At 55.1% G+C, this 25,887-nt stretch overlaps 1 protein-coding gene across 2 annotated transcripts; it reads left to right on the top strand.

The window, feature by feature from the left end:
• The first annotated feature begins 671 nt into the window (after positions 1 to 671).
• LOC141938053 (receptor-type tyrosine-protein phosphatase kappa-like) lies at positions 672 to 25,614 on the top strand. Of its 2 annotated transcripts, XM_074856528.1 has the most exons (31): positions 694 to 805; positions 8,103 to 8,285; positions 8,871 to 9,104; positions 9,547 to 9,789; positions 10,674 to 10,916; positions 11,052 to 11,294; positions 11,430 to 11,672; positions 12,243 to 12,533; positions 12,886 to 12,983; positions 13,511 to 13,703; positions 13,926 to 14,037; positions 14,176 to 14,422; positions 14,686 to 14,725; positions 15,274 to 15,379; positions 15,560 to 15,627; positions 15,910 to 16,052; positions 16,193 to 16,280; positions 16,872 to 16,942; positions 17,352 to 17,388; positions 18,149 to 18,246; positions 18,436 to 18,552; positions 19,672 to 19,829; positions 19,906 to 20,041; positions 20,759 to 20,908; positions 21,083 to 21,182; positions 21,738 to 21,817; positions 22,282 to 22,416; positions 22,859 to 22,984; positions 23,569 to 23,726; positions 24,001 to 24,136; positions 24,723 to 25,614. In XM_074856528.1, the coding sequence occupies exons 1-31, from the start codon at positions 703 to 705 to the stop codon at positions 24,795 to 24,797; spliced, it is 4,455 nt and encodes a 1,484-aa protein (XP_074712629.1). In that variant the 5' UTR covers positions 694 to 702; the 3' UTR covers positions 24,798 to 25,614. The 2 variants fall into 2 exon arrangements, with proteins under 2 accessions (XP_074712630.1, XP_074712629.1); XM_074856529.1 differs by lacking the exon at positions 8,103 to 8,285 and having other exon boundaries at positions 672 to 805.
• Positions 25,615 to 25,887: the final 273 nt, after the last annotated feature.

Genomic DNA, 25,887 nt, shown 5'->3' with positions numbered 1-25,887 from the left:
ATCCCTCCATGGTCATTGCCACTCCCAGCATGTGCTGACAAGACAACCTGCCACAAGACTTGGGCTCCAGGTCCCCAGGGCTCTCCTCAGCTTGTTCCAGAGCATCTGCTTTCAGTCTGGTCTTGAGCACCCAGCCACTTCTACCAAAACCTTGGCTTCCCTGCCCATGGCATGCACTGCCAGGTAATTAAGATCATCGGTGCCCTTCAGAAGTCCTTTTTATCACAATCCTTATCAGGTAGTATCAAGGTGAGGATTGTCCTGATGTAGTCTCTGCTTGACTTTACCCTGTGAGTATGGAAGCTACCTCTTCCTGCAAAACCCCAGTCATGAACCAGTACAGCTCACAAGTCCTTCTGGGACCGCTGAGATCTGTTCCAGGAGAGGAGGCAACCCAGCTGTTGTGGCTAGTAGCTACTACTGCCAGAAAGCCTGAAAACTGTGGTTCTCAGACAAGAGATCAGAGAGCAGCAAAATTGCAAAAGGGGCGTGAAGCTGCCCTGGTGCTCAGAAGAGAAGAATGAAAGTGGCACTGACACTGGCGGAGGTTCCCTCTCCAATGAGGAAGCCTCTTGTAACAAATGTGATTTCTCTGTGTGGCTGTTTCCTTTCTGTGCTTGAACCTCTTGTAATCGGACGGGTGTGCTGTGAGTCAGCCAGTGGGGCTGAGACCTGGATCCTGCCCTGGGAGCATAACGAAGCATGGCCCTGCGGTGGACATTTTTTCTGCTGCTCACACCTCTGCTGGCAGCACAGGAGGAGAAAGAGCCAGACCCCAACAGCTCCAGAGAACCCCAGGAAACAGGTAAGAATTCCTTGTTCCTCTCCCCACACCAGAAGGTTTTGCTGTTCTCCTGCTGCAAGGTTGCTTGTGTATCTTTGCTGTGTGCAGCATGCAGTAGCTGTAGAGAGAACTGGAGCTGAGGTCCATACTAGGGCCCAAAGCATTTAGGCATCAGTCAGGTTGTGGTGGGGTGAAGCTCTGTTTAGGGATGGAGGGCAGCAAAGCTCAGTGTGCTGGGAAAGCCTCTGCAGGGACCGTAATGTTCCTCCACAGAGTGGGCAGTGTCCCTGGGAGCATGAGAAGGCCGTATCTCTTTGCACAGTGTGTGGATACCCGGTTCTCACCACAGTGGAGATGGGTACCGGTGCCCAGCAAAGACCTGGGAAGCTGTGAGCTGAGCCCCTCTGTGTCCAGGAGACCCTGCGGGGGCAGAAGTTATGATGTGCTGGCATTGCTCTTTAAGAGGCTTCCTTGGTGCTGGAAGGCCAGGGTACCCCCAAGGGCTCTGTTGGGCTCTTCCTACAAAGGCTGCACACTTTCATCCCAGCAGAGTCAGTCAGTGTGTATCTATATACAGGCTCACATGTTATCTGACCTCCCAGGAGGCCACACTGTCTGGGGTTTGAGCTGTGGTCCAGAGGCTGTGACCTTGTGTTGCTCTGCATCTGCCCGAACTGGAGTTCTTCTCTAAACCAATCTTGCTGGAGCTAGATGATAAAAATCATTAGACTAGCATCTACTCACGTTGTCCCAGCCTGCTGCGGGGATGTGTCTGGGCTGACACAGGCTGGAGAAACCTGCTGATTAAGTACCCTGCTATGATAGAGGCATGGGAATGGGACCAGGATCTGATGTGAAGCAACAGCAGTGTCTGTACTGTGTGATATGGGCCACAGGACCCTGTTCCCAGATGAAATGTGTCCCTGTGGTTGCAGGGAGTGTGAGCACAGCACACTGTCACCCAAAAAAACAAGGGCTAAACCTGCGACAGAGGAGGTTGCACGCTAACTTCCCACTCAAAGTGCTTCCTCTTGCCCAGATCCCCCATGGAAGCTGTCCTCCCAGGCCAGCATGTGCACTGTGCCCAAGCATTGCATGGCTTTCCAGCTTGTTTGCACAGTGCACTCTAAGGCCAGGACCTCCCCGTACCGTGTGCGGTGGGACACAGCAGGGACCCGGTGGCCAGCAGACCCTTGGTGCGCTCTGCACATCTCAGTCACCCAGCCGTTCCTGGAGAAGCCTGGGGCTGCCTGCAGCAGAGATTGTATTGCTGAGTGTGCACCTTGGTGTTTGCAAAAAGAGGAACCAAAAAAAAACATTTGGCAGCCGCACCCAGCAGTATGGGGAGCCCTGCTGCATCCTCGGCACATGGGCTCATCCCATCCTGGGACCTATGCCGAGGTGCCCACCTAATGGATCGGGGTCCTTCTCTCGCTGAGGGACAGGACTAGTGGGATGGCCAGGATGGGGCAGGAGGGTGTCTCTCATCCTCATTAGGGTGGAATTGGCCTCTGTGGGGCAGACAGTGGCTGTGGGGCAGGGTAAAGCTGTTAGGCAGAGATGGGGGACATGGGGACAGGACATGACCCAAGGGTCCCCTTTCCCAGGGGTCCCTAAGCATCTCCCACGACCCTGGAGATGTAGGGTACAATCAGAGAGGGGGAATAGCCCAGTGGGGACAAACTGCTCCCACTTCACATCGCTGTCCCTTTCCAGGAACCCAGAAAGTCACTGGGGGGACCAGGGTGCCGGGCAGTGTGGCGTTGTCCCCGTTCAGCAGGGCTCCTGCATTCCCAAATCACTGGGACCAGCTTCCCCACCTCACCCTGTGTCCTCCCCACCAGCACTGAGCACTGGCAGTACCAGTTCCAGAAAAGCCACAGGCATGGCAGTAATTTTGGGGAAGGGCCGTGGGCCATGGGGTCAGGGACTTTCCAAGAAAACGAGGCCAGTTGGCAGAGCTGTGTCCCAGGTGAGGGCACACACTGCTGGGAGCCCAGGGAAGAGCAGAGCAGCTGCAGACAGAGGATGTGGTCGGTGTGTGTGGTACAAGTGTGAGCTAGCACAGCACTGCTGCTCTTCTCACCTCGTCACAGGGACACCGTGCACTGAGCAGCGTGCATTGTCTCATTGTCCTGTTGTCACCTTATTGTCTTGCTGTGCTGTTCTTACAGGGTTTTTCTCCCGCCATAAGATGCCACACCTGAACAAAAGCCTTAGCCCCTTACAGTCCCAGTGCACCTGGGAGGCAGGTGAAGAATGTTTTCCCTGCAGAGACAGGGTCTGTGATCCAGGCTGGCCCTGGCCGCTCTTTCACCAGTCTTGCTTGACATTGCACAGTGATGTAGTAGCAGCTACAAGGAACCCTAACTAGGAGCGTAGCTGCAATGCCCAGTGGGTGGGAGGGTGCTAAGTAAAATAAGACCACACTTAATCTGAAAGTGGGACTCGAATTTCAAACAGTGCCTAGACTAAATCCTGTGGGGAACACAAATGCTAAGAGATGCTGCAGAGGACCACCTTGGGGCTTGCCGCCCTTGGGGCTGTGAACTGTGCACTCCACCGTGCTTCCACTTCCCATCACCAGAGCACAGATTCAGGAAACGAGTATTTCACCTCCCGTTCTTAAAACTCTGTCAGATGCGCTTTTGCATGGCAGAGCAGTACAGGTTAAAGTGCCACCATTCCCCTGATCTCCCACAGTGCCTTGTTCAGTGACCTGCTTTGCCACCTCCTTTCCCTGGCATGCTCCCAAGCAGAGCTGCCCTGAGGTCTCTCTGCCCTTTCCCCACCCTCACACTGCCCATCGCTTGCTCTTAAAGAGCCACTTGGCAGCTTTGGTTGCTAGCAATGAGTACAGAGATGCTTTAAGACCCATGCACGTCTTCTCAGTGGCTTGCAATACCATTCTCCACTGGTGGAAACAGTAGTTGCTTTTCTTAGCTCCTCTCAGCAAGCACATGGCATCAAACACAGCAAGACTCCATCGCATTTTGCTGTTGCCTCTGTTAGCTGATGAGCTGTCATGGGAAAGGGGTTGAACTTTGCCTGCTGCTCCTTAGATTTCACCTTGTCTTTTATTCTTTGTGTATGGGATAATATAATGTAAGGAAGTACATCTTTTGCTGAGGTAAGCAAAGGGCTGAAACCAGGAGACTGACCTGAATTACCAGCATAGCTTTTCCTCTTTTCTCCTGATCGTCCCTGACACCTGCTTCTGGGGCATGCTGGTTCTTTGTTTTGCCTGCCAGACTCATAACTTCTTTGCAGCATGGATGGGCAGTCCAGACATTTCTGTAAAATGCTTTCTATATTCATCAGTATTAAACAATATTAACAAGGAGGGTATTCATTTAATAGCATCAACTGAAAAAAACCTCTAATGGTTAATGTCTGACTGTGTGAGGCAAATACACCAACCTTTTGTTACCACTCTGGCCTCGGCATTCAGCATTCTCCATTTTGCAGTGAGCACACATTGCACATTATAAGAGGTGCTTGTTTGGTCACATCTACACCATATTTTCCATGCTGAAATTTCACTTGTCTCAGCCTCTTTCCTACCGTTGGGGGCGGAGGGTCCGTGGGCGGCTCTCTGCATACCACGGTGCAGGGTGAAAAACAGTGTCTGATGACTGTTTCTTTATTCTCCCGGATGCTGTTAGTCCCTACAAGGCTAGAAGCTGAGTGTTTCTTTCCCCTTTCTCTGTGAGCAGCCTCCCTTCTCCAGCAGCGCCCTGTCCCCCTGCACACAAGCATGTGCATCCATCTCCTTTGCATAATTGATAAACTCCAGCCTGCTGGAGATCTGTTACTCTCTGCCTCATGTGTGCCACACAGCTTCCCATGGCCACCACCAAATCACACAAACAGCCACCCTGCATTATAGCAAAGGCTCCTTGGCTCCAAGGAGCTCTTTTCCCGTGCCAAATACTATGGAGTGGTTGAGGAAGGAGTGAAAGAAAGAGAGCGCGGACAGAGGTGCTCCCCCTAGCCTGTGCATCTTGACTGCACTCAGCAGTCATGGATTAGTTTCTCCCAGTGAGTTTCAAGTGGTAATCACATGCCTGCTAGGCTTGGGCTAGGCTAGAAGTGAGGTTGATTTGGATTGTATTCAGCGATGTTCTTGAGACAAAAACAGATGTGGGCTGAAAGTGTCTTCTCTTCCCCCTTCTGTGAGGAAGCAGAGACTTCTAGGCTTTGACCTAGAAGTCATCAGAAATGCCACCAGAAAGGGCTCTGAGTGGCTGCAGATGTCTGAATGCAGATGGTACCAGTGCTGTGACACCCTGCATGTCTTCAGCTCCAGTGCAGCAGCAGGGGTGTGGGTAGGAGGCAAGGCCTGGAGGGACTGTGATGGCACAGGCGCTGCTAGCAGGATGCGTACAGGAGGTAAATAGGCTGTGGCATCCTGCCAGGCTGTCCTGCTGGTGTGCACTACCCCTTTGCAAGGCAAGCAAGGTCATTTTGTCATACCCATCCCTCTGTCAGACAGCCTTAATTCACAGGCTAATTTCTGAGGCTGGTGCACTGTCCTACAGCAGGTCTCTCCAGGCTCTGGCTCCTCTGGGGATGAGCTGTGGGCTCTGCCTGCCTTTGCTGATCTCTCCCACCCAGCCCTCAGGCTCTGCCCTTCGTGGACCATGCCCAGCCTGGGTCTGGGTGCTGGATTCAGCCCCTGTCTGCCCCAGGCGTGAGAACAACAGGGCGACATCTGGCACAGGGGAGCCTGCAGGGCAGAAAAAAAGGGGCCAAATGACCACACCCATAGCTCAGAAGGCTTGGAAGGGAGAGGGCAAGCTGCAGAGGACAGGCACCCTGCTGGCATTTGCAAGGGGCTCTGCGGGCACAGCCAGGTACAAGGAGGGAGCAAGAGGGTTTGCCGTCAGGACTGCTCACCAGCATAGTCCTTGTGGCCGAAGGGCAAACGTGGCCATTGACACACCACTGGCACACGTGTGGTCTTTGCAGAAGCATGTTTCAGCTGTCTGCCCTTGACTGATGCCACACTGGAAACCACGCTGGGTCACAGCAGCATTCTGCTACCCACTCCTAGTAGACACCGACAGGAGGTCTGAGGAAGCAAAACTGTGCCTCTGCCAGGCCCTTTTCTCCTGAAAAACAGAAAAGGGAAAAGTTGCTGACATCTCTGGCAGAGGATTAGGGCTGATAAATTCCCAGGTTTAAGAGAAGTGTGCACTGGAGTCCTGATGAAGGTGGCCAGCCTACTCAGAAATGTGTGGCTGTTGTGCCAGCTCAGTCCAAAGGATCCCTTCGTACACACTGGCAGCCTGGGGACCCTTACACAGCACCTATTTACTTGTACTTTAGTTAACTGTCCATAACTAAGAGAAAGGCTGAATCAATCCTAAATGCCTGTCACCAATAATTAGTATAATGCTGAATATGCCTAATCAGCATGCAGAGGCTTCACCTTTTAGTAAAAAAAAAATCATAAACTTTAAACAAAGACTAATTCTCCTTTGTGCTACAGTAAGTCTGCACTGTATTACACCTCTAAAGCAGCAACCATGAGATGTGCGCTTTTCAAACACAGCGTTACCCCGTGCCTCTGTAAGGAAGCACCATACAAGGCTGAAAACCTCTAGCAAGGTTTATTCATGGTTGTATCAGCAGCAAATGCTTTGCTACATGAAGGGCACTAAAAGTTTTGGTGAGGGGCTCAGGGGGGGCTGGGTGCAAGGCAGAGCTCTCGCATACAGCTGCAACCACCCCTGCCAGCCTCTGCTGATGTTTGTAGGAAGACATTGTCCCAGATATCTCTTGAAATCTGCACCTGTCAGCAGGTTGCACATGAAGAACAATTTCTCTTTTCCTCCTCATTTCCTGCCCAGCAGGTTGCCATGTCCTGTGCTGCTGCTGAGTTTTGTGTCACTGCAGGGACTGTATGAGCTACCAGGAGGTATGGAAGCACCTACAAAAAGAAAAGCAACGAGTCCCCTTTGCACTGAAGGTTAAGGCGGGTGCAGTCTGGGAGAGGCCAGCCATGCCTGTCAGCACTTGCAGCCCCTTTGGCTCCTGGTGCTGTCTCCACTGGAGAGGTTTCATTCCCTCAAACTGCTTCTTGCTTGGGGTCAGGCCCCACAAACCTCTTTTCAAGCAACGATTTTTCACATTTCTGCTGTGACTCTAGGCTGGAAGGATCCCCATCGATGAATAAACTTTGTACAGGCATGATTTTGGGCCCTGAAATGCAAAATGAAATGCTGAAATGCCTTCACAAATATCTCTCACCTGCCTGAAATCATTGCAGCTCAGTTTGCCTGTCTGCTGGTATTTTATTCCATTTATTTGGCAGGAGATTTAGTCTGGCTGAGATGATGCGACCGTTGTGGTCTGTTGGCCTGCTGCATGAGGAGGCAAGAGCAATCATGGTTTCATGGTGAGCCCTGATGCCATTTCAGTGTGTTGGGAGGCAGTGCAAAGTCACTGTGCCAGCCTGGTAGCACTCCAGCAACTTTGGACAATGTGTGTGTACTTACAGCTGAATTTGTTGGATGAAGACTGCTCACAGAGGGATGCATTTCTTATTGCATGAAAATTGGTGTCTGGTCAGAGGGTAGAGACCCAAATTAGTGCCATGCAGAGAGACAGCAGCACTCCTGCCTAGAAACTAATGGAAAACAAATATAAGTATTTACTTCCATGAACTGCCCAATCTACATGTTGCAAAATGCAACCAAACATGCAGCTGGTTAAAGATGTACCTGCAGACCCTGTCGACTCCTTCCTGCCAAGCCAAACGCAGGCATGTTGCCCCTCCTGGGTGAGGGTGGGAGGGACAGGGACAGGATGTACCCAGTCCTAGGAGCCAGCAGGAATTTTGGGCAAGGGATGGAGAGGAGAAAACAACGTGTAACCTGCAGAGCAAAAGCGAATCAGCAACTAGAGTGGCCTTTTGCTTCAAGTAAGTGTGCACATGGGTGTAGGTGGGTAGTGCCCAGCAAGATGACGGGAATGCAGGTGAGTGGTGCCAGCAGAGACTCACTGGGTCTGGTGCACTCCCACAGCCCCTGCCTTTGGGGGAGAGAGCGCAGGAGAGAGCAGCATCCACCGGACTGCTGGATCCCACTGGCTGGGATCCCTCCACAGCGCTTGGGTGGGCAGGAGGGCCTGAGGGTGCAGGGAGGGTTAATGCACCTGGGATCTGAGGCCTCATCCTGAGAGGTTCTCATCTCTGCCACCCCTCAGCAGTGAGGGGGACCAGCAGCACTCTGGATGGGGACTCCTCACCCCCCGAGGACACTGCCAGAGCCCAGTGACCCTCAGGGCTCTCCCTCATGTCCTTTGCACACAGGAAGATGTAGAGTTCCCTCCGACTGGGACCCCAAGCTGCAGTTTACCCCACACCAGAGCACCTACCTCTTGAACGATTTGGTGCAGCTGAGCTGTGCTGGGGAGTATGTGCCATCGGTCCCTGAGATCAGATGTATTTCCAACGGGACCCAGACCTTGTGGAATGAGACTGCTACCTGCAAGGGTAAGCACAGCCCCGCATCACCCTGACCCAGGGTCCTGAGCTGGCGGCAGGACCTCTGTGAGATGGTTGTGCTTCAGCCCCACCTGGGTGACAGTCCAGGAATGGGAGACCTGGATGCCTTGGCTTCCCCCCCTGTCCTGGCAGTGCCAGGGCATCTTTTATCTCAGCACCTTGCTTCAGGCAGCTGCCAGGGTCTATGCTCCTGGAGAGGCGTTCCAAGGCAGGAACAAAGGTCCCAGCACTAGGGGCTACTGTGAGCCCCATACCTTCAAACAGTGCCTGGGCATATGGCTGAGGTGGTGGGAGTGGAAGGACCTCTGTGTGAAAGCTAGGGAGGATCCCAGTCCCCCGGTCAGTCTTACCCGAATGGAGTCTGAGTGGGGAAGCCCATACACCTGTAGGGATGGATGGGACTGCTCTTGGGGTGGCCTGCTGCCACCCTCAGCTCTGCTCTAGGCTGCAAGAGAGGGATTTGGAGTTGCATGTAGTAACCAAAGGAGCTAGGCAGTGTCAAAATCAAGGCAATAGACCCCACAGCAGACCCTTTCTCATCCTGCTTACATCCACTCCTTCTCCTCTGTGCAGATGCATGCCAGCCACCCCAGTGGGACTCAAGACTCCGCTTTACCCCAGAGAAGTGGTTTTATGGGCCCAATGAAGAGGTGGCACTGAGCTGCTTTGCAGAGAACTCTCCTCCCCTTGCTGTGATCAGATGTGCAAAAGAAGAGACCTCTCTTGGAGTTTGGAAGGATGCTTGGGAGGTGAAGGACATTCAGGGAACATGGCATGGGGTAACAGAAAACCTGGTCTGCAACACAAGTAAGTGGAGGAGCAGTAGGTCTCCCCTGCTACATGTGCTTCTCCCCAGGGAGGGACACTGGACATCCTGCCATATCCACGAAATGCCTTGGCCACAGCTCAGAGATGGGCCCTAGTTGAGACCAGTCTCCAAGATGGGGAGGGACTTCAGTGTGGAATGGGTTTTCTCACTGTGCCCACATCTCCTCCCAGTCTGTTCCTCAGTTGCAGGCCATGGGGAACTTGGAGGAGGCCACATCCTGCCCCTCAGTTCACCTCTCTCCCAGTCTCCTATATCACTACCTTGCACAGACACACACTCCTTTCTTGCACTTGGGGGGTCTTGGGTTTCCTCGTGGTGTTGAATGCTGACACCATAGTCAGTCATGACAAAGCCTTGGTCCCCCTCCTGCCTGAACATCCCCTGTCCCTGAGAAGGACTCTCACACTTTCTCCCTGACAGGAATGTGCCCAAAACCCCAGTGGGATAAAAAACTTCAGTTTCCATCAAACAGAAATTATTACCAAAGGAATGCAGAACTGACACTGACCTGCCATGCAGGTCTCAAGCCATCCTTCCCCGAGGTCAAATGTGCAAGTGAATTGCTGGAAGTCAGTTCTGGAAGACCAGTCTATAGAGATACGTGGTGGGGCAGGAACATCACAGGTGCCTGGATGCGCATTGAGAGGACTGTAGAGTGCATTGGTAAGTGAGACAGCAGCAGCTCTCCCATGTCCCCTCTCTACCTTCACCCTCAATAGCCAGTCCTGACATTGCCCAGCTAAGCTGCAGGCACGCCACAGTCCCTTGGTGCTGTGTTGCCTGTGCAAACTGTTGAAGAGGACAGCCTGGCCAGGAGACAAGAGACAAGGTAGTGCCAGCCAGGCAAGCTGGCAGCTCCTGCAGTGTTTCCTGAGCAGGCCAAGCTTGGGGCCCTGCAGATGGGTGCCAGGGCCTGGGGCAGGATCCAGGGCCCGTACTGAGGTGCACGGAGGTGCTATGATCCTTGCTGCACCCCCAACTGCCACCCTGGAGTGCACAGGTCTGCTTGTCCCCCTACCTGCCTGTGCAGGTGATGGACCCCGGGGACATCTCCTGCAGCCCCAGGAGTTGTAGTGGAAGGGACTGAAGGGAGCCCTGAGTGCCTGTGGCTGGGTCAGCCCTTGGCACCAGCGCTGGAGTCTGTGAGGGATGCACCTGGGGGAAGAGCAATGCCCTCCCTCAGGTGATGGGGATGTGGGACTGCCCCAGGCAGGAACAAAGCTGTGCTGAGTGTGGGGATGGCCGTGCACGGGCAGCCCAGTGCTCAGGCAAGATAGGCAGGGAGAGATGTTGAAACCTCCCCACCTGAGGCTGTGGGAGATGGCTAAGAGTGTCCATGAGCAGACGTGGGTGGGAAGGGGAGGTTCATGGATGAGTGACCCTTCACACTTCAGGTGCACAAGGAGAGACCCCTCCAAACATGCCTTGCATGTGGGTAACATCCTGGCAGATGGATGTGTCATCTTCCATCTCCCTTCAGGGGCTGGATGGATTGCTGGGAATTTCTCTCCTACCACCTAACCATGCTCCACCTTCACCTCTGCCAGAAATGTGCCAAAGGCCCTGGCGAGATGAAAGAATCCAGCTGGCACCAGACCAGGAGAATTACAAGAAGAACGAGGAAGTGATGCTGATCTGTCCTGAGGGTTTCCAGCCATCCTTCACCAAAATCAAATGTTGGAGTGCAGGTCAGACCATCAATAGGAGGAAACCTGTAACCAGAGATATTTGGCGGGGAAGCAACATCAGAGGTGACTGGATCCACATTAAGTCCAGACTTGACTGCATAGGTAAGGGAGGCATCAGGAGCTCTCCTGGCTGCCCCACTCTTCCCCAAACTGAGTGCTTGCCGATAGCCCACCACCCAGCCCTGACCCAGCTTGTCACCTCCCAGCCCAACTAACACCCACTTTCACCTCTGCCAGAAACATGCCAAAGGCCCTGGCGAGATGAAAGAATCCAGCTGTCACCAGACCAGGAGAATTACAAGAAGAGTGAGGAAGTGATGCTGAGCTGTCCTGAGGGTTTCCAGCCGTCCTTCACCAAAATCAAATGTTGGAGTGGAGGTCAGACCATCAGTGATGGGAAACCTGTAACCAGATATATTTGGCGGGGAAGCAACATCAGAGGTGACTGGATCCACATTAAGTCCAGACTTGACTGCATTGGTAAGGGAGGCATCAGGAGCTCTCCTGGCTGCCCCACTCTTCCCCAAACTGAGTGCTTGCCGATAGCCCACCACCCAGCCCTGACCCAGCTTGTCACCTCCCAGCCCAACTAACACCCACTTTCACCTCTGCCAGAAACATGCCAAAGGCCCTGGCGAGACGAAAGAATCCAGCTGTCACCAGACCAGGAGAATTACAAGAAGAGTGAGGAAGTGATGCTGAGCTGTCCTGAGGGTTTCCAGCCGTCCTTCACCAAAATCAAATGTTGGAGTGGAGATCAGACCATCAGTGATGGGAAACCTGTAAACAGAGAGATTTGGCTGGGAGGCAACATCAGAGGTGGCTGGATCCACATTCAGCCCAGCGTGAAGTGCATTGGTAAGGGAGGCACCAGGGGCGGGATGGTCCTTTGCAGGGGCAGAATGCTGGGAATATGTCTGGGTGAGAGTCAGTATGGGAAGGTCATGGTTTTCCCTTGGGGCCAGTGCTGTGAGGTTTGATGATTGTGGAAGTAGCTCCTGCAAAGCCAAGATGAAATGTGCCCCGTTGTGGTCTCCCATGGCACCAAAGATTGACTGAAACCACAGACCTCAGAGGGCATGAGGGCAGAAGGACCCCATGTTCCTCCTTGTGAGCTGTGATGTAGCCAGCTGGGGACACACTGTCCTGTACTTCCTTTTGTTGCCCCCGCCATGTCCTGATGTTTCAATGAATGGAGGCAATTGTCCCACTGGGGAATTCTCCCAAAAGGTCATGTTCAGCTTCTGAGCACACCATGACCCCAAACTCCTGCTGCTCCCCTACCAGAGACCTGGAGGGACCAATTTCAGCCTCTTGCTTTCCCTCCCTCCCAGCTGGGTGGGGAGCAGGGCTCTCCGACTGCAGCACCCTCGCAGGGCTGGGAGGAGAAGGGAAGGGAGTGACCCTCTTGCAACGTTTCCTTCACAGAGGACTTCCAGGTTGTCCCCAAGACCTTGGAGATTTCCAGCACCAGCATCAAACTGAACTGGACCTGCAGGCTCCCTGACACCTGTCAGCGCATGTGGGCAACATGCCATCTGGCAGGGCCTTCCTCCCCTCCCTGTGAGGCTGAGGAGGTGAAGGGAGAGGAGATGTTACATGGTCAGGAGGGAACATTCACCTGTCCCCCTCTGCAGCCCTTCACTGTCTACAATGTCACCGTCTTCCTGCCCCCCAGCACAATCCTGTACACACGACTCCTCAGGACAAATGAAACGAGTATGTGTCCACCTACATGAAATGTAAAGGTGCCCTTCACCTGGCAGCTCAGCCTGAGCATCTGCTCCCTACAGTGATGGTCCTGCGATTGGGGCTGTTTGGAGCCTCTGCAGCTCTGGAAAAGGGGCTGTGCAGTCCCTGGAGCACAGCACGACCCCTCCTCACTCTCCCCCTTCTCATGACACTGTTGCAGCTCCTGCTGCTGTAGCACATGCAGCCTTTAGGGGGACAAATCCTGCTTAGGGGGTCCCTTTGCAGCCTGTTCCCTGGGCCAGGAGATGCCTGAACCCTGCTCTGGGCTCAGACCCTCCTTGTTGACATTGTGCATGACCCTGACCTCTTGTGCTTCCAGTGCCAGACAAACCAAAGAAGATGTGGCTGGATCCTAACACGGGGTCTCTCAGGTGGAAGGCGCTGCCCTCCTGCAAAGGGGAGATCATCGGATACCAGGTACCAGGGGACCACAGACTGCCCGTGGTGCCGCTGACCTTGCCAGGCACGTCCCTGCCTGGAGCTCTGTGCAGGCAGCCTGGGGAGATTGGGGAAGGGAAAGCTGTCATGACTCATGGGAAGAAAGAGATGTTCAGGGCCCCTCTCGTGGGTGATGTCACCACAGTGCCTGTGGTGTTGGAATACTGTACCGGTGACCTGGCCTTGGGCTCATTACTCTTCAAACAATTGGCCTCCCTCTTGCCCTCAGCTCTTCACAGAGATTTGGTCCTTTGCTCACAGACGCAGCCACTCTGACATCTTGAGTGTTGGCTCCAAAGTCCTCCTCTCATCCTCTTGTCTGCCTTGAGGTCCACGCATGGGGCCAAGGCTCCTGCTGGTTCCTCTCCAGGAGCCTTCCACAAGGAGGGCAGGCGCAGAGGAGGGGAAGCTTGCAGGGGTGCTTTTCTCTGTCTTGGTGTGCTGTGGGCAGGTTCCTAGAGGACAGGTCAGAGCTGCTGCCCTCCAGCTCGGTCCCCTGTCCCCAGTTGAACATCACGGCCAGGAGCGCGCAGGACGGCGGCTTCCTGGAGATGGAGCGGCTGCGGCTGAGCGGCTCTGTCACTGAGCACCCGCTGCCTGAGCTCAGCCCCGGCAGCAGCTACGTGGTGATGATGCAGGGGCTCACGGCTGCCGGAGCCGGGCCTGCGTCGCTGTGGGAGTTTCAGACCAACAGCTCGGGTAAGGCTCGCTGTGTCCTGGTGCCTCCAGGGTGGCCACAACGTGCACCCTGGCTGAGGCAGCTCTCTGTCCCCAGCCCTGTGGCCTTGTGGCCATCACCAAGGAGCCTGGGCACAGAGGAGCTGTGCTCTGCAGCCTGCACTGCCCGCGGCTGCCCCTGCTCCTTGCACAGCCCCTGCTGTTCTGCCCACAGATGCTCATCCCCCAGCTCTTCCCCTCCAGGCACCCCGCAGCCTCTTGACATCAGCTGCCACAGCGTCCGTGACATCTCCCCATCCCAAGGGACGGCCGTGCTTCCCCTCCATCCCATCTCCCGTCCCCCCGAGGTGGCAAGGTGAGTGCAGCCCCCAGCAGCTCTGCTCTCTGCAGCCCCGAGAGGGGTTTTGCCACTGGCAGCCTTTGCCTGCAGCCGCCCCCATCCCTCTCTCTCCATCCCTGTCCCCCCTGGCCCTCTCACCACCCCGCCTTGCAGGGAGCACCAGCTGATCGTGGCCGCCACGCACAACGGCACGGCGGTGGAAGGCGCCTGCTCGGGGGACCCACAGCCCTTCAACACCAGCCATCAGCCAGGCACCTACATGGCCGCCGTGATCAACCTCACCACCCCCACAGACTTTGTGCTGGGCGAGGGGACCCGCGGGCAGGGTTTCCACAACGCTGCCCTCCAGCCGGGCTGGGACTACATGGCCCTTCTCCGCCTCGTCCGCCGCTCGCAGCAGGTACCTACCACGGGGGGCTCCTGCTCTCTGGGTCGCTGCCAGCCAGGGCCAGGACCCTCGGCAGGGTCTATGGCGAGCAGCAGTGCCACACGTGCTCTGCTCCCAGCTCCTGTGCTGAGAGCCCGGGTGCCCTGGCAGGACAGTGCCCCAGGGTCCCTGGCCACAGCTGGGGCATTCGGTGGCCGTGGGTGGGAGGCATTTGGCCCCAGGGTTGGCAGAGGAGCAGGAGTGGCCTGAGCTCTCCCTCCTGTCTCCTCCAACAGGCAGAGAAGTTCACCTGCATCTGCTACAGCTTCTCTGTTGGTAAGTGGGGTCCTCACACCCTGTGCCCGAGCCCCTCTCCCGCATGTTCACTTTTTTCCCAGCCTGGCTGCTTTCCATGGAGAGGAGCTGGCTGAGCACAGGAGTGGTGGGGTCTCGTTGTCCTACTTCCATCTTTGTCGAAGTTCTCTGTATCTTGAACCTATCTATGGTAGATGGGCTTTGGGCAACCTCTGGCCACTTGGGCAGCTGTGGTACCAATGGCAGCTGGACACTGTGCATCATCTCTGCCACCATCGCATATTGCATCTTAGTCCAAGTACTCCCCTGATGCATGTTGAAGCCCAGAAATGCAAACACCTCACCAGGCTCTGTCCATGCCTGGGGCAGTCAGGGAGACAGGGCCCACGTTGGAGGGTATCACACCAAGAAAGCACCTAATCTTTCTGCCCCTGCTTAGCTATTCCCCAGTGCAAAGCCTGTGGTGAGAGATGGGGGAAGCTGCTTTTCACCACATTCCACTATATAGGATCTCCTGGTGCCTGGTTCAGGCTGTGCATGAGCCTGAGTCTGGTCTGTGCTGGTTGCAGGGCAGGAGTCGAGGCCTCTGCTGGGCGGGATGCCCATGGTTATGGCAGTAGCGCTGATCGTTGCACTCCTGGCACTGGGGGTTTTGCTACTCTTCGTGCTCTTCAGGTCAGTATGTATCCCATCTTTCCTGCTCTCTGTGAGGCATCCAGCACCTTGCATTGACAGAGAGTGTCCAAGTGGACCCTGAGATAAAGCAAGGTGGTAGGCAGGGCTGTTACATAGGCAACAGCCTCTCCTCTGTCTCTCTATTCTGCTGGTCTATGGGCCTGACTTGCTGTTTTGCAGGAGAAAGTACAACAATTCAAAAAACTCAGAGAACATCAGCACTATCCCCCTGCGAAGACGCCAAGGAGGTGCAGTATGAGCAGAGCCCTGCATGCCTGGTCTGGACAGACTGTCTGTTAAAAACACAGCCACAGTGCTTACAGGCTCTGTAAAGTCTTTACAGGAACAAGGGGATCAGAGCTTTCTGGCACTGGGAAAGGGACGCCTTGCAGGAGAAAGGGACCTGAGTGGGGAGGGACAATCTAGAATTTGGTGGGGTCCTGACCACAACAATGCCAGTGCAGTCCCAGCTGCAGAGCTCCAGGGCCAGCCATGAGGTGCATGCTAAACTGGCCTCGGTGTCTCCTTAGGTGTGTGCAAGCTGAACACACAGATCCAAGTGGAGGAACTGCTGGAGGCTCTGAAGAGGTTTAAGAGGGCAGAAATAGAGGCAGAGCAGACAGAGGATGAATCAGACAACAGGCATGGCGCTGGGCGTCTGAGAGAGTATCAGGTCTGGTTGAGCTTTGCTTTCCCACCTGACTGCACTGTCCACCCAGCCCTCACCCCTTCCTTGGGTATGTGATGCAGTTGGCCTTGGTCAGCCCCAGAACACTTGATAATGCAGAGTGGGCTTGTCTTCTTCCTCTGCAGCAACTGTCCTCCACTTCGTTGCATCCCTGCGATGCCGGGCAGGAGCTGTGTAATCAGAGCAAGAACCGCTACAAGAGCATCATCCCATGTAAGCAGAGCTCACCAGGGGTTGGCACAGCCACTTGGAGGTGGTTGGGGAGTACAGGGTGCTGGGCTGGTGTATGTGCCCCTCCAGCTCGTCAGCAGTGCTGAGCTCCTCGTCTCACCCTCTGTGGCCACTGAAATCCAGAGGCATTTTCCAAAATCATCACTGTTTTATGTCCAGTTGAAGAATCCTTGTTCTGCTCCTCAAATCTCCCTGCAAGCTTAATCATTCATCACTGCATTCCTATTCCTGCTGTTAGTTATCACTGAACACTGCCCTGTCCCATCCAGAGGTGGGTGTTTGTGGGAAAGTGGAGGGAGTGAACCAATTTCTATCAAAATTTAAAGCTCCTCTGAGCCCCACATGGTATGGACATTTGGCCATTACATTAACCGTCTTCCCCAAAAGCACATTACATTTCCTGCTGTGCCATGTCACCTTTCTTCTCATTAGCTGCTCTTTATCTCTGAAAATATCCTAAGGAGGGAACGGACCATCCTGGACTTTGCAATATGACATCCCTCTCCTTAAGCAGTCACTTCATTGCTGCTCCGAAGAGACAGTCCACTGACTCCCACCTCCCTTTTCTTTCAGACGATCACTGCCGTGTGGTGCTGCAGCCCTCTGACATGGGGAATGGCTACATCAATGCCAGCTACGTGGATGTAGGTAGCACGGAATTGCTACCCTGAACAGGGTAGAGGTGCCTGGGCTGGGTAGGAGAGGTGCCTGTCTGCTCTCAGTGAGGACAGTGCTGCTCACATGGGTGGCCCCGAGGTCTGACACTTGCTGCCCTCAAGTGCTGGCAGATCTTGGGATGTCACTCTCCTTGAGTCCTCTCTAAGCTGCCTGGAGTACTCTGGGTTTGTGTGCAGTTCTCATTTCTAACAAAAACGGACCTGTGCAAGGGGACAGAAGCTCAGATGCAGCCTCTGGGTACCTATTCTCAGTGCTGTGGGACACGTTGTGCCAAGGGCTCTGGGCTCTGGTGCTTGTGGGGATGGGTCCTTTATTTCATTCCCTGTTAAACATTTAACCCATGTGATCAGAGCTGTTTGAACCTCTTCCCCACAGAGCTACCGGAGTTCACGCTTCTTCATTGCAGCTCAAGGTGGGTGCTCCCAACCCTCATGCTCAGGAGACACCAGTCACTGCCCTGAGCACTTTGGGGAGTGGGGAACTGGGATAGCAGCCTAAGATCTGTTAATGGCTCCGTCCAAGGCCCTGTATCACCTAGGCCTCTGTCTTGAATGGTGGTTACGGCTGCTGCAAGGCGTGGAAGGCCTCAGTGTCAGTTTGGTAGTGGCCAGCTGGAGATGGTCCCTGCACTACCCAGCCTGAGGACACAGTCCTTCCACCCACAAGCTTGGTTTGTTCCCTTTGGCAGCTGGCGTGACAGGGACAAACCTGCAAATGCCTGACACGTCCACACTCAGTGCACTCAGAGACAGGCTCCTTCCCGTGGTGCAATGCCAGGATGGGTTAGTCTGCTCTGTGCAGCATGCAGTGAGAAGATCTCAGGCTCCTTGCAAAGCAGCAGAAATGCTTTTCAGTAAATAGGAGCCTAAATGTGGGAGCAGCTCACAGTCGTCTTGAGGGTCTGCATGGGGAAGCCCCTGAAGCAACAGTGAATTCCTGGTGTATCCTGGGCTCACCTGCCCTCCCTCTTCCTTGTCCCAATTACTAACAGGGGTGATGAAGCCACCCATCACCCCCTGTCAGGTGCTGCTGTGCCCAGGCTGTGCAGTTAGTCCCTGAGCAGAGGGAAGCCCAGGGCTGTTCATAGCCTGGGAACATCTGAGTTGTGCCTGGGAGCAGCTACACCCCCACGGCTTGGACACTAGCACAGGGCTCTCCTCTTTCTCCCCAAGGCCCCTTGCCTGGGACAGTGCTGGATTTCTGGCAGATGGTCTGGCAGGAGAAGACCTCTGTCATTGTGATGCTGACGGGCTTAGTGGAGCAGAATAAGGTAGAGAAACCATCTCAGCCTGTGCTCAGCTTGGGCCTCCCCAGAGCCCAGGCTTCCTTGCCTGCTTTGCTTTGCTTTGCTCCCAGTGCAGCTGTCAGTGGGAGCGGGGAGCAGCTCCACACCACTGCTGGCTTGCAACGCTCCCCTCATGAGTTTGCTCATGCTTAGCGGTCTCGCTGCTGTTGACAGACCAAGTGTGAGCAGTATTGGCCAGAGCAGGAGCAGGTCTACGGGGAATTCACCGTGACACTCAACAACATCAGGACCACCATGGGCCTTGTCACACGCATCTTCTGCCTGCAGAAGGTGAGCCTGGCGTGTAGCTGACATGGGGATGCAGGAAGCTTTTGGGTTTCAACAGCTAGTGGAAGCTGTCAGCCAAGAGATGCTGTGGGGAGCGCTGCCTGGCCTCCAGGACTAACAGGTCAGCATTGCTATCACTGGGTGCTATGACAAGGCATCAGACCCAGGTTTCTGTGCCAGGCAAAGGCAATTGGTCAGCTGCAGTGGTCACCCCAGGTGAGTCTGGACTGATGATGTACATGGACAGATTGTGCACCCTCGAGAGCTTGGATGAGGTGATCACAAAGGCAATTAAAAGGGTATAAAATGGCATCTCTGTACATTCAGGATGATGGGACTGATGCCTGCCTGTCACCTGGGCGAATCTGCTGAGGGTCCACATTGAAGCTCTGAGGTCACTTACAGCTCCTAAACCTGGACAAATAGTTTATGGTTTAAGATAACTTACAAAATGACATTTCTCAAGACAGGTACTTCTGCTGAAGTTATACCACAAATAATAAGCAGAAATTGAAGGAGCTGCAAGGAGGGGAAAACATGTACAATGTAAAGAAATTGCAGTTATGCATATTCTTGTCTTTTGTTGTCTTGCCCAGAGCAAAATCTATCTGAAAGGTAAACGTCCAAGAGCACCTGATGGTGGGACATAAGCAGTTCATTAGTTCAGGCCAAGTGAATGTGATGTTTAGGGAAAAATACATGATGGTCTGGTAACAAAAGTGACTACGTTCACATCAGTGCAGTACCAGTCTTAGGAAATACCTTGTTTGGGGAAGCCAGGGCTTTTCAATGACTATGGAAACACTCTAAACTGTGATTTATTTCTTTTTTCCTCTGGGGCACAAGCTGCGTTTACTACTTTGAGTTCACTGTTCACAGTGCAGGGAAGCAGAAAACATAGTGAACTGTGTGGCTGTGTGCTGGGTGAATTTGCCCTTTGCTGTCTGATGAGCTATAATGGATCAGTCATTGCAGTAGGGGTGCTGGGGGGGAACACTGTGTGCTGGTGCCCCCCTGAAGTGGTTTACTCCACTGCTCCCTATTGTTGGCATGCAATTACTTCATGCAAGTTTCCAGGTTGGTTCCTGCTCCCTGCTCCCAGCCATGTCTCCCTCTTTGCAGGCAGGCTGTGCTCTCCCAAGAGCGGTGGAGCAGTTTCACTACCAGCTGTGGCCAGACCACGGGGTCCCCAGAAACCCTGCCCAGCTCCTGTGCTTAGTGGAGATGGTGAACAAGAGGGTGTTGGAAGCACCTGCTGGACCCGTGCTGGTGCACTGCAGGTACTGGGCTGGGAGCGCTTGGGTGCTGGGGCAAGGCTTGCCGGGGCACCACTGACCCCCAATTTTCTGTCATCAGTGCAGGGATTGGGCGCACAGGTACCTTCATCGCCCTGGACTTCCTCCTGAAGATGGGGAAGGCTGAGGGGAAGGTGGATGTGTTTCAGTGTGTGCAGCGGCTGCGGGAGCAGCGGGTCAGCATGGTGCAGACCAAGGTGAGGAGTTACCTGCTCCCTGCCCACTGTCAGGCTGCAGATCTGCTTCCCACCCTTCCCAGGGATGTGGCATGCAAATCCACACTGGCCATGCCATTCATGGCCTAGCCACAGGTACTGGAGGTGCTAGGTGATGGAGACTGCAGGATCTTGTGGCCAAACCTAGTCAGGATCCATGTTCCCCTGAGAACCTCTGAGGGGCCAGCAGCATTCACATGTACCAGTCATCCTGGTATAGAAGGGCTGTCTTGTAGGCAAGGAGCATGAATGAGAGTCCATATGTCCTTCAGGCTTTCAGGATGTCTGCCCTCGTGGCATCTTCTGTGCTGCAGTGTCCTGGCCTAGATACTAGGTCCCCATGGTCTGCTCAGTGCTGGGACCCTTTGAAGAAAACTGGGTTGGGCAGGACCATCCAGCTGCCTGTAGGAGGACTAACTAGTTCACTGGTTTTCTGGGTTTCCTTCCTCAGAGCAGGGGTCTGGTCTGAGAGGGAGTATTAAACCACAGGAAGATAGTCTTGTCTGGGTTGTTGAAATTTCTCAAGAGCAGGGCTCTCTGCACTGAGGTGACTGGCCTCAGAGCCCCACAGCAGGAAGGTGAAGGATGGACCTGGCTCATTCCTGACACAGGTTGATGCCGGTGAGCTGGTGGTCTGGAGTCCCAGAGCTCTTCATAGAGCTGCTCCAGACTGTGCAGCTGACCCATGTCCTCATGCAGGAGCAGTACACCTTCCTCTACGAGGTGCTGCTCGAAGGCTTGCTCTGCGGCAGCACCGGGGTCCCAGTGGAGAGCATCACCAGCCATATCCGCTGCCTTCAAGAATCTGAGACCTCAAGGCACAACAATGTCCTTGAGAAGGAGTTCAAGGTACCATCAGGATATGGTGCACTGGGTCTGGTGCTGTGGGGCTGGTCTGTGGTGCCTCCCCGCTACTGCTGCCCTCCTCAGCTGTGGGATGGAGATGGGGAAAATTTCTCTGGGGTGGCTGAGGAAGGGGAGGAGCTGGCAGGCAGGACTTGCTTGGATGAATCATCCCTACAGGCCCTGCAGAAGTTTTCCGAGTTGTTCCAGCTGCTGCCATGCAGAGAAGCAGAGAAACCCAGCAACCAGCCCAAGAACCGCAAGCCAGGGATCCTGCCAGGTACCACTGGAAGGGCTGGGCAGCCCCTTGCTCTGCAGCCCAGCACCTGAGAGCAGCAAGGGGGGATGATGCTCCCCTGCTGCTTCCCTCCCCAGCACCATGCAACTGGCAGGTTTTGCCCAAGGTCCAATCATCATTTTCTGTTCGGTCATAAATATATATTAGGTTGGTCCCTCCATGGGAGCAAGATCCCATCCCGTCTTCCTTGTGGGCTTGCTGGAGGCACGTATTCATGGGGCATACCAGGGACAAACATGTCCCTGGGTCTCATCTTTCCCAGTGGAGGAGCCCACATGAGGCATCAGGGAGTAATGATGAGGCCACCCTCCTAACTGCTGCACCTCTGTGCCTCTGCCCATGGGGATTTGGACATCCTGTGTCAGGCAGCCCTGAGCTTTCATAGCCATGGGGCTGGTGGTGCCTGTTCATCCAAGCCTCTCCAGCCCGTGCCCCAGGGAGCCACAGTGACCCCACCGCTTGCAGGGAAAGCCCCATGCCTCCATACAGGAAAAGGATAGCTCATCATGTCCCTCTCTCTGCGCCTTGCCTCCACAGCGGATTCCTGCCGGCCCATCCTGATGTCCTCGCTGAACATGGATGGCTCGCCAGGTTACATCAACGCCGTGTTTGCCAACGTAAGGCTCCAGCCCCAGCCGGGAGTGGGAGCTGCTGAGAGCAACAGAGACCCCCCTGGGCACCACTGCTCAAGGCAGGGGTAGACCACGTTACCCTTGTTTGAGGTGTCCCAGCCCTGAGACTTCTTCACAGTGACTGCTTCCCAGCGGCTGGGACCCTGCTGCCAGGAGATGGCCCCCGTGATCAGCCTAAGCCCTGCCTGCACAGGCAACTCAGCAGGCTGCTTCACAGCGGCTGGTCTTTGCCTGCTGGGAGCAGAGCCCGGGTGTGATGAGCTGAGGGGGCAGCAGGGTGTCAGCCTGCTCTGAGCAGGGCTGGGGTGCCCTGCCTCTCCTCGGGCTCTGTCCCAGCCCTGCAGACCCCTGGCTGCAGGGAGGCGGGGAGCCACCCCCACTGTCAGAGAGGCTCTCAAGGTGTGGATTTTGTGACCTTTTCCTCCCCTCACACCCGGTGTGTTTTGCAGACATACAGCGAGGAGGACAGACTCATCGTCACCCAGCTGCCTCTCCCCACCACACTGGTGGATTTTTGGTCTCTGGTCTGGGATTACACCTGCACATCAGTGGTTGTGCTGAACCAGCTCCAGGAGCTGGACAAGGTCAGCAGCCCATGCGTAGCCCTTCCCTCTCCTGGCTCCCCATGGGGCCGGGCAGTGTGCTTTCTGCCTTTGCCCCCACATAGCTCTTCTCCTGAGACCCCTGCTTGCTGCAGGACCCCACTGCAGGCCTGTGGGCTCCACCTGGGAGAGTCCTGCTGACAGGCAGACCCACCACCATGGCACTACAGTGGTGGTCTGTCCCCAGTCTCACAGCAAGGCACCATCCCTCAGGTTTTGCTTACCCCTGCCCAGGTGTCCTCTCCACAGGAGTGTTATTTTTCTGGCTGCAGCACTGTGGGTTGGTCCCCAGCAAACAGCAAGGCAGAGCACCCACATGGCGTGTGGGCGAGGGGCTGGTGTGAGCACGCTCACGCGAGGTGCTGAGCTCTGCCACGTGTGCAGGCTGGGGCTGTGTGTGATCATGTGCTATCTCCCCCCCTAGACATACGTGGAGTTCTGGCCCACCCAGGGTGAAGCTGCATATGGCCGTTTCCACGTCCACCTGATCTCAGAGGAGCCCGGAGCTGGCTTCACAGCCTGGACGCTTGCCCTCACCAACAGGCAGCAGGTGTGCTCTTTGCACGGAGATGGCAAAGTCCTTTGAGAACAGCCTTTGCAAGAGCTGGGAGGACTGGCCAGGCTCCAGCATCAGCAGGATTTTGGGTCAAAGTCACAGCTAGGGATGGCAGAGGCCCCAGCAGTCAGAGGGGTTGGATGTGGTCCAAGAAGGGCACTGGCCAGAGCATAGCCTTTCGCCTGAGAGAGAGGTTAGTCCCAAGAGGGTGAGTTTGCAAGCAGAGGTATATTTGTGTACCTTTCTAACTTGGAGGACAGCAGCTGTGGATAGAGTTTGTGCATCTCAGTGGTGGTTCATGGATGGGGACAGCTATTACAGGTATCTGGGCGCTGGACTGGCATCACTCTGAGCTGCACCTGGTGCTCAGCTCTTATCTCATGCTCTGTCCATCTGCCAGTCTCAGAGCACTCCATGGAGAAAGGCAAAGGCTGGGACTGAGCCATCCCACTGCGGAGCTGCTCCCTTGATCCAGTGTACATGGCTGAGCCAGGACTGACACATACTGTCCTGCCCTTCCCTCCATGAAGCCAGTGGGTTTCTTCTCTGTCCAACCCGCTGTCTTTCTTCCCCACTAGCCCAAGAAGTCTGCACTGGAAGTCCGGTTCTGGCAACTGAAGGACTGGCCCATGCAGCACCGTCTTCCTCCACACCCTGCCACGATCGTCAGCCTGCTAGGGAAGGTGGAGACACACCATCGGCAGAGCCAAGATGGTCATATCCTCGTCACCTGCTGGTGAGTGATGTCTCTCAGAGGAGCAACTGCGGCACAGAGCTGGCTCAGCCCAGGCTGCATCAGTGAACTTGGATCACAGCTCCATCTTGGGTGGACATATGGACAGGAATTCAGCTGTGTTCAGGGAGGAAGGCTTCCCTGTGGAGGCTGGCTGGGTGCAGGATCTGTGGACAAGATCATCCTGAGAGCCTGCATGTCTAGTGGAACACCTCTGAGACTCAGCCCTCCCAGGTGATCCCAAAGCAAGTGACTCTCCCCTTGCTCTCCTCCACAGGGATGGTGCCAGTCGGAGCGGGATCTTCTGTGCTGCTAGTTTCCTGTGTGAGCAGATCCAAAGTGAAGGGCTGGTGGATGTATCCCAGGCTGTGAGGATGCTGAAGAGGCGGCGGAGACAACTGGTTAAAGATGTGGTAGGTGCTGACTTCAAATCCAGCCAGGATGGCAACACCAGAGCAAGAGCCAAAGCCTGGACTGTTCCGGAAGCTGCCCTAGCACCTCTGTGCTCAGATCACCCAGGGGAATGATGAGACCTCTGGAAACCCTATTTTCTGCCACTGGGAGATACACACTCACTCAGGGGCAGGTTCTGCAGAACCGGATGGGCACCAAAGCATCCTGCAGATTGAGTTGCCCCTTTCTGGTCCACCTGGCCTGCTAAGCAGGGGGCTGCACTCGTGGGTGCTCAGGCACTTCTCCTGAACCCACCTCACCACCCTGTCTGGGTGCTAGAGGCCTTCCTAGGGTGAGCACCCCAGATGGGAGTGAGCAGCAGATGCTTCATGCCATGGATGCTGGCTCTCCTCCCAAGACCACCTGGCTCCAGCATTGGGGTAGCCCAGCCCTCAGCTACAGCAGGGGAAGGCGGGCTCTAACTAGGAGGAGGAGAGTGGTCTGTACCTGCACCTGGCCTGCTCAGGAAGCTGTTGGCAACCAAGGCTGGCCTTCCACTGCAGGTGTTCGTGTACCAGGTTGTCACGTGCATCCTTCTGTCCACAGGATCAGTATGGGCTCTGCTACGAACTAGCCCTCAGCTACTTGAATTCATTTGAAACCTATGGGAATTTCAAGTAGAGGCATTGCCACAGCCCATCTGTGGCCAGGACTTTGACTCTTGGCAGCCTTCCATCCAGAAACCAGAGGAGATGAGAGGGATGTGCACAGCCCCAAGATGCTTTACTCCCCTGAAAAGCCACCCCAAGGGTCCTCTGTGGCTGGAGAGCACAGTCTGAACTGTCTCCAAATTGTGGTCAGGGTTTGAAGCCAGAATCTGACCCTTTGCCCAGAGTTTGCACAGAAACTTACCTGGACTCACAGCCTGACTATGCAGAGCAGAGAAGAGGCACGAGAACTTGATCTGTCTGCCAGGGATTAAGAGAACCAGCTGTCCCATCCATGATCCTTGTCCTTCAGACAGCCCCAGGGAGAGTGGGGGTAGCTCCACCTACACCCAAACTGTTTTGCCAGGGGAGCATCAAACCACTGTAAGATCCATGGGGCTCAGGAGCACAGGCTATTTGTCCTACTTTGGGAGAAGCATGAAGCCCAAGGCCAACAAGAGCCAAGGGAGGGACAATCCGTAGTCCTGTGGGGCTAGCCTGGTCCTTCCTACCCCACACAACTCCTTCCTGGAGCTCCATCTTCCTGATGCTGATCCAGGTGCTACAGCCCTGCCAGCTCCAGAGACGCTCCCTCACCAGCCTGTCTGGCTCCACCATGGTAATCCCAGGTTGTAGTGGCTCAATTTAGGTATCCTGGATGCTGTTCTGGCAGGGGCTGCTGCACCACAGAGACTATTTCTGCCTTTGCTGCTCAAGGGCAAGGGGCCTCAGAGCCAGGACCGACCCCATGGCTCTGTTCTGTGTCTCACCAATAAAGACTCTGTGCTGGCCATGGTGGTGGTGACCTCTGATCTTCACTTTTCTTCCAGGTTTGACCTGGCACAGAGGCTGCAAAGGAGCTGAAAGCACACAGGTCCCCCCGCTCTGGCCACAGCATGGGCACAGAATACACTCCTGCCCAAGATATGCATTGAAGGACATCACCCTTCACTGATTCCCGCCACGCACCCCATCCAAACTCACATGAGAGCTGCCCAGCACAGGTCTGGGGGTCAGAAAGGCTCTCAGGCACCATTTGGGGACAGGGGGTCACAGCAGCCCTG

The sequence above is a fragment of the Strix uralensis genome, chromosome Z, assembly GCF_047716275.1.
Source record: "Strix uralensis isolate ZFMK-TIS-50842 chromosome Z, bStrUra1, whole genome shotgun sequence".
NCBI classification, from domain to species: domain Eukaryota; kingdom Metazoa; phylum Chordata; class Aves; order Strigiformes; family Strigidae; genus Strix; species Strix uralensis.
Note: the sequence above shows the minus strand (reverse complement) of the source record. Positions and strands in the feature narration are given on the sequence as shown.